Raw genomic sequence first — 13736 nt, forward strand, 5'->3', positions numbered from 1 at the left:
AAGAAAAACGCGGAAGAGTTTGGTCACATCTAACTACAGCCCCAAAAAATACAGTTGGCCATACTGAGCCTAGCTACATTGCTAACAGGAGTGACAGCGCGTCGGACTGCGTCTGACTAACTGGGAGGTCGCGCAAAGCTCGGATAGGTACGGAGCAGCTCGTCTCAATTCAGGTAAGAGCATATTTCATTATGGAAATATGGTGGACTGTTCCTTTAAGTGTAGGAAGAGTGTTTATTAGCAGGTGTGATATTTACAAAAACAAAACCGAAAGCAGATCCATAAACATGGCTAGAAACAAATGTGACAGTAATAATGATAATACTGCACAAAGCCTCTGTGTCCTTACTTGCATGTGCTGACTGCACTCAAATCAGCATCAGGTGCTTCGTGGAAATGAAGTGAGCATACAATAGGATTTTGACCTCTCCTTTCGACATCAAGTCCCGCTGAATGTTTTTTCCCCCATTTTCCCCTTCTACATTAAGAAATTTCTCTAGTTTTTTCCACTGATGATGAATTACTTTTGGTAAATTTAAAAAAAAATTTTGATGTCTATGTTTCGTTCAAAATGATTTGCATATCCAAAAACACAGCAAAACCTTCCCTTTCTGATCAATAACAACTAACTCGGCTGAATGAAGCACGACAGTGTGCCCCCTGTCATGGCGCCCTAGTTACCGTTGCTATGGGGTCACGTGATGGTGCACAGCCTCTATTTATTAAAAAAAAACACTGCTTTACTGAAAACATTTCAATCCTTTTTTTTCTAAGAAAAAATGGTTTTGTGTTATTCTACAATTCTTAGATGTGTCTTTTCCCTCAGGTTTTGATTAAAATCCCATATTCTTAAATTATATTATATGTGTGGTTTGCAAATCAGTTTATATAAAATTCATCACTCACTAAATTACAGCAAATACATCCCCAGAGACCAAAAGAGGACTACAGTGATTTACATTGCTTTAAAGGCTTGAAAATAATTACATTTGCCTCAGATCCTTTCTTCAAAATAATGCACATAAAATAATTGCAAGAAGATTACATTCAGGGAAAACTCATTGTGGTGCACATTATATATAACGACACACTTAACTAATGTGCTGATAAAAGCATACCAGCATTGTCTGCCAATGAAGAAGATACAGTTCAGCGTGTCTTCTGTTTGAATTACAGCATGCGTGCTTTCTGTGCCTGACAGGAGAGGAGTGAATGATGAAGAAGATAAAGAACGCACTCACTTGCCCGCAGCATACACCTCAGCTGTGTCAAACAGGTTGATCCCATTTTCATATGCCAGTGTCATTAACTGCTCTGCTGTCTGGGAAGAGTAAGGATAAAAGAAAATGGAATAGATAAAATCCTGAGCAGGATACAGGGAAATAATCATACAGCAGAACTTGACAGAAGTGCATAATTAAATTATTAGAAGAAAGACTGAAAGTCCTTCAAGGCCATACGATACTCTCACAAAGTTATGTGCACCTATAATAAAAAGTACTACAATTATGCTCATTGATATTCAGAGTTCACAATTAACTGCAGCACCACTAATATGCAGTGATCATTTATTGCAACACCGTGGCATTTGTATCATTTATTACTTCAAACTGAGGGCATGGAAAATGTATATTGTGCACATAAATGCAATCACTTTCATGCCTCAATCACATTAAATGAAATTTGGTACACAAATTGCTCAGTATATTAATAATTCTTCTCAGTTGCATATCATATTCATCTAAACTGCATTTTTATTGAATTTCAATTTTTATTATGTTTTGCAGATAACAGCAAAATTCTGTTGCTTAAATATTATACAAGTGGGTGATTTAAAGAAAGTGGTCTAGACATTATTTTAAAAAAATCCTGCCACGAAATAGCTACACAATATAACAAGAGTTCTCTGAGAGCACAATATACCCCACTGGCAACTATGCCATAACCGGTAAAATGCGACTGAATTGAACGAAATTGCAGTATGCGTATTAACGACATATAACAAAGAATCCTGCCAAGTTTCATGAAATTCCTCCCAAAAATTGTGAGAGGAGTTGATTTCAGAAGGTGAGTACCCTTCCCGGGACGGATGGACGGACATCGCCACAACATAATCCCCCTTCGGGCCTTTTGGCCAGCGAGGGATAAAAACTTTTTTGCCAAATTACATGAAATTCCTCCAAAAATTGTGAGGGAAATTGATTTCAGAAAGCAAGCACACCTTGATGAAATTGCCAAAGTACAAATTTGTTAATAATCAAGGGCATAACTCTGGTAAAATTTGCCTAAATTAAACGAAATTTCAGTATGCCTATAACTGTCATATAACAAAGCTTTTTGTCAAGTTTGGTGAAATTCCTCCACAAATTGTGAGAGCAGTTGATTTCAGAAGAACGTACACCCTCAAGAAATTGTCAAAGTACAAGTTATTTAATCAAGGGTCAAAACTCAGGTAAAATTTTCACAAACGAAATTAAATCGCAATATGCGTATTACTGTCATATAACAAGGCCTTTTGTCAAGTTTTGTGAAATTCCTCCAAAAACTATGAGAGGAGTTGATTTCAGAAGGAAAACACACTCTCATGAAACTGTCAAAGTATAATTTTGTTAATCAAGGGCTGTAACTCTGGTAAAATGTGACTGATTTAATGAAATTAGAATATGCGTACTACTGAGATATAACAAAGAATCCTGCCAAGTTTTGTGAAATTCCTCCAAAAATTGTGAGAGGAGTTGATTTCAGAAGATGAGCAACCTTCTCAGGATGGACGGACGGAAATCACCACGACATAATCCCCCTTCGGTCCTTTCGGCCAGCAGTGGATAAAAAATGGTACAGTAACCCCAAATATATGAAATGCACATATTAGGTCATTCTGATAATCTAAATCCACAGCCCAGAAAATCAATTAAAAGTTTCTGTGTACTGCCACTGGGAATAACTTTCTCTCTGTACATATTTCAATAAAATTTTAATTGCCAATTTAACAGTCGGTAGTGTATAGTACAGAATGATGATCTTAAAGAATTACACAGTACCTCATCTGTGATTTGACCTCCAAAAGTTACCCATGTGCCTGCAAAGATCCCACATACTATCAGAACATGGGAACAAACTGTTTTCAGAGTAACAATTCTACACATCTTATTCCTACTCAATTACCCAATAACTGGATTTAACTCAGTTCAGTGTTACTTGTATAACATTGTCAGCTACAGATATTGGAAAGCCATGATGAAAGACAGAAAACAGTAATAATATGTTTCAGAAAAAAAGGACATTTGACAGTACTCACCTAGCCCTAGACATGACACCCGTAAGCCAGACTTTCCAAGGTTTCTGAAAGCAGAAGGAACACCAGTCAAATCCTTCATATCAAATTCCATATCAGTACTATCAAGTTATAAATGGCATTTAGGCATGAAGGCAAATGGGCAAATTGGGAGTGTTGCCACCTCACAGCTTCAGCATACTCAGTTGGCTCTTGAGGTTGGGTTACTGTCTGTGTGGTTTGGATTAGTTTCAGTTTCTGTGGTTTTCCACCACCTTCCAACAACATGTAGATGAAGTTGCTACTTTAAATTCACCATAGGTGTGAATGAGTGTGTGCATGGTGTCCTGGATTGGACTGGTCCCCCTTCCAGGGTGTATTCTCTCATCATGTTCAGTGTTCCTGGGAGAGGATGTGAATCCACTGCAACCCTGACCAGAATAAAGTGGTTGCTGAAGTATGGTTAACAGTATGGTTAATGTTTTTCATATTACATAATATAAACAATAATGGTGATGTTTTGTGCATTAGATTACCTTAAATAAATTAACACCTTGTGGATCCCATTTATATAACAACATTCATTTAATGCCAGTGCAGTTTTGATACTGTAATCTGTGATCTTTCATCAATGGCAGTTGAAGGACTGATTTGAGCTCTGCCATCTGAATAATGTCTATAAGGTCAGGGCTTCTAAGTCTAGATTATACCAGATTCTGGTATAGATAGAATCCATGTTTTTTGTTGAATCTAGCTGTTAGGACTAGGACTGTTTTGGCCTCTAGAGGCCGCTGTTATTTCCTTTTCATGTCATGTTTATTTTGGCCTCTAGAGGCCGCCACTGTTCCTGTGTTTTGTGTTGTGTTAATTGCCTGTTTAGTCCTGATTATTTTCACCTGTGTCCTTAATTAGTTTGTGTATTTATACCCCTTAGTTCAGTCCTCTTGTCACGGAGTCTTTGTGCTGTTATGTTTATCTCCAGTTTCCTCTGTACCGTGTTCTTTGTTTTGCACTTTGCTTTTCTGTTTTTTTGGCTTTTGTTTTGGACCTTTGGATATTTTTATTTTTGTGATCTTCTGAGCTTTTGCATTTTTGCCTTTTCCTTTTTGGACTTTGAACTTTTGATATTTTATTTTTCCCTTTGTCTTCCCAGTGTTGGATTATACTCTTTGTTTTTGTTTTTTGTTTTGCCCTGTATGTAGTGTATATAGTATAAATAAACCTTTTGATACTTTTTCTACTTCCGCCTCACGCCTCTGCATTTGAGTCATCCCCCTGGTGGCCTAGTGGGGGTTTGCTGGATTATCACACCAACGAACCAGGTTCGAATCCCAGCAAAACCCTAACAGAAAGACTCCGTCATGACCGACTCAGCAGAGGCTGCTTCAACTGTCTACCCGGCCAACCTTCAGGGAATTACAGCAGCTTTGACACGCTTCGGAGCGACCATGGACGCTCATGGACGTACGCTCACCAGCCAACGTGAGGCCCTTGCTCGCCACGAGGAACTGCTTCAGCAAATCGGGAAAACCCTGGCACAGCTGACATCTCTGCCTGCATCTCCTGATCCAGCTCCCGCTCCTGCTCCTGTGCCTCCTGCCATGCTGCCTTCTTCACCTCGCGAACCCAGCCTTCCTGCACCACAGAGGTACGACGGCAAGCACAGTGAGTGCCGAGAGTTCCTTACCCAGTGTCAACTCACCTTTGAGCTTCAGCCTACCACCTACACTACGGATCGCCGCAAGATTGCCTTTGTGATCACCTTATTAGCTGGTAAGGCGCGAGCCTGGGCTACTGCTATCTGGCAAAGACAGGGACCTGAGTGCCTTGATTTCCAGCTGTTTTCTGAAGAGATGCTTCGGGTCTTCGATCAGGCGGACATTAGTACCGACGCAGCCCGAAAGCTCATGTCCATCCGGCAAGGAGGAAGCGTCGCAGATTACGCCATCTCGTTCCGGACGCTCGCAGCAGTAAGTGGATGGAACGAGACTGCTCTGGTGTCAGCCTTCCACCATGGTCTGTCTGACCCCATCAAGGACGGTCTGGCCTCTATTGGATGCCCAAGTGACCTCGAAACCCTCATCTCACATGCTATTCGTCTGGACAACAGGATGAGAGAACGTCACCAAGCCTTGAGCCCCCCCAGCCTCCCTACCTCTACCTGGAGACCGTCTACCTCCTTCAGTGACTGTCCAGAACCCATGCAAGTGGGTCGTACTCGTCTCTCTGCATCTGAGAGGGAGCGCAGAAGGAGGGACAAGTGCTGCATCTACTGTGGCAAGCCTGGTCACTTCCGAGCATCATGTCCCGAACTCTTGGGAAAAGGACCGCCCCGTCCAGCCAAGGGAGGGTTGTGACGGGGCCTACCCTCTCTCCCGGACTCCCTGGCCAAGGAATCTACATCCCGGTCTCCATCTCCTGGGGTGAGTCTGTCCACTCTTGTCAAGCTTTGTTAGACTCAGGGGCGGCTGGGAACTTTATGGATATTCACTTCGCCCAAAGCATCAATATTCCGACTGCACCTCTTGAAGTCCCACTGTCTGTGTCTGCCCTCGATGGCCAAGCGTTAGGTGATGGAAGAGTCACCCAAGTTACTTCTCCAGTTTTCCTCCAGTCTCAAGGTCACAAGGAAGAAATATCCCTGCACCTGATTCCTTCACCTGAGTTCCCAGTTATTCTAGGCCTTCCTTGGCTTACTCGCCACAACCCTCGCATAGACTGGGTAACAAGCCAGGTTGTGGAATGGGGCCCTGCATGCCATGCCTCTTGTCTGCTCTCTAGCTCTCCTGTGTCTCCTGCCGAGCCCCCTGATCTCACCGAGTTATCTCAAGTTCCCACAGAGTACTGGGATCTCAAGGAGGTATTCAGCAAGAGCAGGGCCGCCGTTCTTCCTCCGCACCGGGCCTACGACTGTGCCATCGACTTGCTCCCTGGGACTACCCCTCCTCGTGGCAGACTGTTTTCCCTCTCTCAGCCAGAACGCAAGGCCATGGAGGAATACCTCAAAGACGCCCTGGTCTCTGGGTTCATTCGACCCTCCACCTCACCTGCTGGTGCCGGCTTCTTCTTTGTCGGCAAGAAGGATGGGGGGCTCCGACCATGTATTGACTACAGGGGCCTGAACAAGATCACTGTGCGCAACCGATATCCCCTTCCGCTGATGTCCACTGCTTTCGACCTGCTCCAAGGCGCCACAGTCTTCACCAAGTTGGACCTACGGAACGCATACCACCTCATCCGTATCCGACAGGGAGACGAGTGGAAGACTGCCTTTAACACCCCGTCTGGGCACTACGAATACCAGGTGATGCCCTTCGGACTCACCAACGCACCAGCTGTTTTTCAGGCCCTAATCAACGATGTCTTAAGGGACATGATTAACCTGTACGTTTTTGTCTACCTCGACGACATCCTTATCTTCTCCAAGACCATGCAGGAGCACCGCCACCATGTCCGCCAGGTTCTCCAGAGGCTGCTACAGAACAATCTGTTCGCCAAGGCCCAGAAATGCGAATTTCATGTTCCCGAGGTCTCCTTTCTGGGATTTATTGTACGGACAGGCCAACTCCAAATGGACCCTGCCAAGACCCTGGCCGTCCGGGATTGGCCTACTCCCAAGTCCGTTAAGGAGGTTCAGCGGTTCTTAGGATTCGCTAACTTCTACCGCAAGTTCATCAGGAACTTCAGTTCTGTAGCAGCACCCATGTCAGACCTCACCAAAGGGACAGGTGGATCTTATGTCTGGTCTCCTCAGGCGGAAAAGGCGTTCAGAGACCTCAAGGACCGCTTCTGCACGGCACCCATTCTGGTCCTCCCGGACACCTCCCAACCATTCATCGTGGAGGTGGACGCCTCGGACAGTGGTGTCGGCGCGGTGCTCTCTCAACGTTCGGAAGGAAAGCTGCACCCCTGCGCTTACTTCTCCCACCGCCTGAGTCCTGCGGAGTCCCGGTACGATGTGGGGGATCGAGAACTGCTAGCGGTCAAACTGGCCCTTGAGGAGTGGAGGCACTGGCTGGAGGGAGCGCAACATCCATTCCTGGTTTGGACTGACCACAAGAACCTGGAGTACCTCCAGCAAGCCAAGAGACTTAACCCTCGACAGGCTAGGTGGGCCCTGTTTTTCAGTCGGTTTGACTTCACCCTCTCGTACCGCCCCGGCTCCAAGAACACCAAACCTGACGCACTGTCCAGGCTGTTCTCTGCCACTAACAGGGAGAATGAAGTTGGGCCTATTATCCCTGTGTCCCGGATTGTGGCCCCTGTCCGCTGGGGTATTGAGGAGGCTGTCCGACGAGCCCAACGCCAGGACCCCGGTCCTGGGACGGGGCCACCGGGCCTCTTGTACGTCCCACATCAAGCCCGGGCCAAGGTTCTCCAGTGGGGTCACTCTTCCCCTCTCACCGCCCACCCGGGAGCTCGAAGGACCCTGGACTTCCTGAAAAGACGCTTCTGGTGGCCTAACATGGAGCAGGAAGTAAGGTCATTTGTCCTGTCCTGTGAGGTTTGCACCAGAACCAAGAACCCACGACAGCGTCCCCAGGGTCTCCTGCATCCTCTGACTATTCCCCGGCGTCCCTGGTCCCACGTGGCAGTCGACTTCATCACGGGTCTCCCTGAGTCACAAGGTAACACAGTCATTTTGGTCATAGTTGACAGATTCTCCAAGGCCTGCCGCTTCATATCACTGTGCAAACTCCCCTCTGCTCTTGAAACAGCTAAACTTGTGTTTAATCATGTCTTCCGAGTCTTTGGTCTCCCACAGGACATCGTCTCAGACCGAGGGCCCCAGTTCTCCTCCCGAGTGTGGCACGGGTTCTGCAAGGTCATCGGAGCCACTGCCAGCCTCTCCTCTGGGTTTCACCCACAGTCTAATGGTCAGACGGAGAGGCTCAACCAGGACCTGGAAACCACCCTGCGAGGCCTGGCTATGGATAACCCGACATCGTGGAGCACCTGGCTGCCATGGGCAGAGTACGCCCACAACACCCTGCAGTCATCGGCCACCAAGCTGTCGCCATTCCAGTGCCAATTCGGGTTCCAGCCACCTCTGTTCCCGGACCAGGAGGAGGACGCGGGGGTGCCCTCGGTCAACCAATATGTAAGACGGTGTCGCAAGACCTGGAGCAAGGTTAGGAAGACCCTCATACAGACCTCCAGAACCAACCAGACTCAGGCCAACCGCCATAGAAGACCTGCACACGCTTTCCGCCCTGGGCAGCGGGTTTGGCTGTCCACTAAGGACCTTCCGCTGCGGGTGGAGAACCGCAAGCTTGCTCCTCGCTACATTGGCCCCTTCAAGGTGGTGCGCAGGGTGAACCCTGTCTCCTACCGGCTCCAGTTGCCCCGGACTCTGAGGATCAACCCCACTTTCCATGTTTCCCTGTTGCAGCCCGTACTGACGTCTACGTATGCCCCTGCCCCTAGGAACCCCCCACCCCCCCGCATCTTCCAGGGGCAGACTGTGTTCACTGTGCATCGCCTGCTTGACTCCCGCCGGGTCCGCGGCGGGTTGCAATACCTGGTGGACTGGGAGGGCTATGGTCCTGAGGAGCGCTGCTGGGTTCCTGCTCGGGATGTCCTTGATAAAGAACTATGTTGGGACTTCCATTCGGCCCATCCGGATCGCCCTGGGAACGTCAGGAGACGCTCCTAGAGGGGGGGGTCCTGTTAGGACTAGGACTGTTTTGGCCTCTAGAGGCCGCTGTTATTTCCTTTTCATGTCATGTTTATTTTGGCCTCTAGAGGCCGCCACTGTTCCTGTGTTTTGTGTTGTGTTAATTGCCTGTTTAGTCCTGATTATTTTCACCTGTGTCCTTAATTAGTTTGTGTATTTATACCCCTTAGTTCAGTCCTCTTGTCACGGAGTCTTTGTGCTGTTATGTTTATCTCCAGTTTCCTCTGTACCGTGTTCTTTGTTTTGCACTTTGCTTTTCTGTTTTTTTGGCTTTTGTTTTGGACCTTTGGATATTTTTATTTTTGTGATCTTCTGAGCTTTTGCATTTTTGCCTTTTCCTTTTTGGACTTTGAACTTTTGATATTTTATTTTTCCCTTTGTCTTCCCAGTGTTGGATTATACTCTTTGTTTTTGTTTTGCCCTGTATGTAGTGTATATAGTATAAATAAACCTTTTGATACTTTTTCTACTTCCGCCTCACGCCTCTGCATTTGAGTCATCCCCCTGGTGGCCTAGTGGGGGTTTGCTGGATTATCACACCAACGAACCAGGTTCGAATCCCAGCAAAACCCTAACACTAGCCTGGATACTGAGCTCTTTTTTTTTTTTTTAAAAAAACCAAGAACAGCCAATCAGTGCTTCTGCTGACTCTTTTGTTCAGCATCCTCCAAAATTGTATGGAGCCAAGGTTATGTGCTGTATCTTACAAATTGCCATGTGACTACATTGCCAAGGGCACAGAAACAGCCACACAGCGCTTTTATAACTAGTACTTTTATTCAGTGTGCTGTACCTTCACACATGGAAGATAAGAGGCCATTTATGATTAACCTTCACAGGCTGAGCAGCTGTCTTGTTAAAATGTACTAAATACATTTTAGAGCCTTCTAGACTAGGCACAAAAACAGATGTGGGAAAGGTATAAGCAATTAGTCCCATGAAAAGCTTTTTAAGACATATAATTTATGTACAATTTTAATTATGTGATCAATAATAAATTGCACAAAATGATGAGGTAAAACAGATAAAATAATAGTAGTGAATGTGACCAGACTGAGACACACCCAAACAAACCGGGGCCGAAATAAACACTCACCTCTTCATTGCTACAAATTTGAATGTCACAAGTGCAACATTCACAGTCCCACTGATTGCACATGCTGGATGATATTGACTGACAGTAAATTCTTTGCTCTCTTTGGCGTCAAACATTGGCACTGACCAATTTTGTAAAACACAATTCGGATACCAGTAGATTTACAGTCAAAAGCAAGTTTGCACCCCCCTTTTTGTTTAATCTGTGAGTCTATGAAACATGGGTGTGCCCTTCAACAAATCAACAATTTAAAACCTCATGCACAAGTTTTCTTTACCATTTTGGTCTCCAAATCTAATCTGAAGAAGGCAGTCTGGCAAATGAAGAAACGTAAGGAAGAAATATCTGTGAATTCACGAATTTCCAGAAGTGGAAAGTGAAAATGTTGACCAGCACACAAACCATCCATCCATTATCCGTAACCACTTATCCTGTGCAGAGTTGCAGACAAGCTGGAGCCTATCCCAGCTGACTAAGGGCGACAGGCAGGGTACACCCTGGACAAGTTGCCAGGTCATCGCAGGGCCGACACATAGAGACAAACAACCATTCACACTCACATTCACACCTACAGTCAATTTAGAGCCACCAGTTAACCTAACCTGCATGTCTTTGGACTGTGGGGGAAACCGGAGCACCCGGAAGAAACCCATGCAGACATGGGGAGAACATACAAACGCCACACAGAAAGGCCCCTGTCAGCCACTGGGCTCGAACCCAGAACCTTCTTGCTGTGAAGCAACAGTGCTAACCACTACATCACCGTGCTGCCTACACACAAACCATTTTTTCCAAAATGCATTGAAGCGAAATGTCGCTAGAATTACAAGGATGAATGACGTACCCTACAAGTAAAGACAGCTTATTTAAATACTCCAAATATTCAACACCTAATAGAACCATTTGACATTCACAAGATATTCATGTCTAGTAAAGAGGCTGTCTGCAATGCCATATCTTACTGGCTGTGAATAGAAGATCCACTTAAATCAAGTTATCATTGTGTATGGGGGCCCAGAAAAACAGTGATAAATTTTTAACTTGTGAGATGAGATACAGTTACTGGAAGGGAGAGCTGTTGAAAAGGCCAGCTGTTGTATGGACCCAAACTAATGGGCACAGACTGTTCACAATGCTGTACAGAGCCTGGTGTTCATGTTATACACTTGATCTGTTAAGCAACAGAAACAATGGCTCCAATAAACAACAGAAACAATGTCACAGACTAATAAGATCTTGTGTGCATATTAAATACTGTTGATAACTAAACAGTGCTTTCAAACAGGAAGTAAAAATTTATATCCAATTGTTCTCATACAAGGACCTGATGAAGATATACACATTGAATAAAAAAGTAAATGTCATCATATTAAGAGAGTGGGGTCTCTCAGGAAATCATTTTAGACTGTGAAAACATTTGAGAATTAATTGTGATCTTGTTCGAGAAATGAAAAATCTTACCAATTATGAGTAGTGAAGCCAGAGTTTTTGACAGATTGCTTATTCATGGGCTAAAGCTTGGTAGCACAAGTTATAACAACTTGTTAGCACAGAGGAATAATGAAAGACCATGCAGAACATTTAGCATAATATGAAATTTCAACTTTTCCTTTTCTTTGATTAAAATTCATTATAAATGCTGGCACCATTATCCTCTCAGTACCATATATATACTTTACACAATGAAGGAGAGTGGTGTGTTTGCCTAGTGGGTAATGCTGATGCCAGAAGGCCTTGCCTGAAATTCTAGAATGGTGCGATGCACATGGGCATCTTTGGTCCCCTTTAATTATGGAAGGTAGCAATGGAAGCAGTGGAGCAATGGAATTATGGAATTATGGAAGAGTATCACTCCAAGTAGACATTGTAGAATAAGCTGTTTCTTTAGCCGTAATACTGGGTGATATTAATCTAGAAAGAAACTCAAACTTATAATAAAAGTGTAGTGAATTCTGACATGCAATGAAAATTTATTATGGTTCCAAGAGAAATGTTCAGGATTGTAGGATTAACTACTAGGACATTGGACACCATGCATTACGTCATCAGTAACAAACGATGGCACATACGTAATACACCAGTGACAAGCCATTCTCATTCTGGACACAGGTTTCAACAATATCAGTGCCAGGTGTGGTGCTACCAGTTGCATGGGCTGTACAAATAAATAAATAAATAAATAAATAAATGTACTGTCACTCAAAAATCATGTTTTAAGCTCTATTGAAATCATGAATAGCGATTTTTCTGAAACGCCTGCTAAAACGGTGCAATTATATTCCTTTGCATTGACATTAAAGGTGCTGACTGCAAAGTTATCTGAATTTTATTTTTTAATTTTTTTATTGTGCATGGCATTTTCCTATGTCCTGCAAGAACAATATCATGCAGATGAGATGTGATCATTTTGATGTGCTGAGGGTCGCTTTTCTCCGTTTTGGGACCGAATATCCTACCTCTTGAGGTAAACAGTATGGCCCTATGGAAACAGGCGAATGCGAAGAGCTTGAACTAATTAGCATAATTATGGAACAGGATGGGTGGCAAGGTGGTGTAGTGGTTAGCACTGTCGCCTCACAGCAAGAAGGTCCTGGGTTTGAGCCCAGCAGCCAGCGGGGGCCTTTCTGTGTGGAGTTTGCATGTTCTCCCCATGTCTGTGTGGGTTTCCTCCAGGTGCTCCAGTTCCCCCACAGTCCAAAGACGTGCAGGTTAGGCTAATTGGTAGCTCTAAATTGACCGCAGGTGTGAATGTGAGTGTGAATGGTTGTTTGTCTCTATGTGTCAGCCCTGTGATGATCTGGTGACTTGTCCAGGGTGTACCCCACCTCTTGCCCATAGTCAGCTGGGCTAGACTCCAGCTTGCCTGCGACCCTGTACAGGATAAGCGCTTACAGATAATGGATGGAACTGGATCACACCAAGATGGCAACGCACGGAAAACACTGTGACTCTGCATCAGCCTCAGAGAGTTTTCAGTCATAGGTATGTAATTTGTGGTTGATATTCACAAATAGATCCATGAAACAAAGATGAATATATCTTTTCTCTGTTCCTGCTTTTGTGTTATTGTTTCTTTCTCTGTAAGATCAAAACATTAGTTACTCCATACTCTCTACAATGGAGTTCCCAGTTGAGTCGATCCCATGGGATCGACTCCCATGGGAATGCATGCATGCATTCTAAGGCTAAGCTAGCTAAGTGCTTGCTAGAATAATTTAGTTATCTGTCCAGAAAAATGACATCATCTAACCTTGCTCTATCTTGCAGTTGCACTCACTAGGTAGGCTTTCCTTTTCTTTTCCACTGACTTTTAGCTGGTGGGAGAGTGGAGTCCACCATGTTTGCCCACGCTGACTTGTTTTGGTTAAAAGTAGGTCAAACACACCCTGTGGCGCTCATGTGATATTGTTGCTCACTTTCTTTGGCAATCTCCAGAATTGTAAAATGCAGGACACATTTTATCTCAGCAAAACATTTCCACACAGGATACACCATGTGTGCAGCAGTGAAATATCTCAAAACTCTAACAGCAATAGAAATAGAACATTTTTGCCCAGAATTCAACTTTGCAATCAGAACCTTTAAACTAGAATGATATAATACAGTAATAAGATATTCCAAACACTTTTAAAATTTTGGCATGGTTATTTGTGAAGATATACTACATTTATGGGCTTCATTCCCCATGC

At 44.5% G+C, this 13736-nt stretch overlaps 1 protein-coding gene across 4 annotated transcripts in view; it reads right to left on the reverse strand.

Moving 5' to 3' along the window:
- The window catches only part of kcnab2b (potassium voltage-gated channel subfamily A regulatory beta subunit 2b), a 102832-nt gene that overhangs the window by 32294 nt on the left and 56802 nt on the right, over positions 1-13736 (reverse strand). For all 4 annotated transcript variants that reach the window (XM_060938224.1, XM_060938222.1, XM_060938221.1 and 1 more), the window contains 3 exons: positions 3299-3342; positions 3042-3079; positions 1242-1321 (listed from right to left, as the gene is read on the reverse strand). In XM_060938224.1, the coding sequence (XP_060794207.1) occupies positions 1242-1321; positions 3042-3079; positions 3299-3342 (162 nt within the window). The remainder of the gene's footprint in view (positions 1-1241; positions 1322-3041; positions 3080-3298; positions 3343-13736) is intronic.

Source organism: Neoarius graeffei, chromosome 13 (genome assembly GCF_027579695.1).
Source record: "Neoarius graeffei isolate fNeoGra1 chromosome 13, fNeoGra1.pri, whole genome shotgun sequence".
NCBI lineage: Eukaryota > Metazoa > Chordata > Actinopteri > Siluriformes > Ariidae > Neoarius > Neoarius graeffei.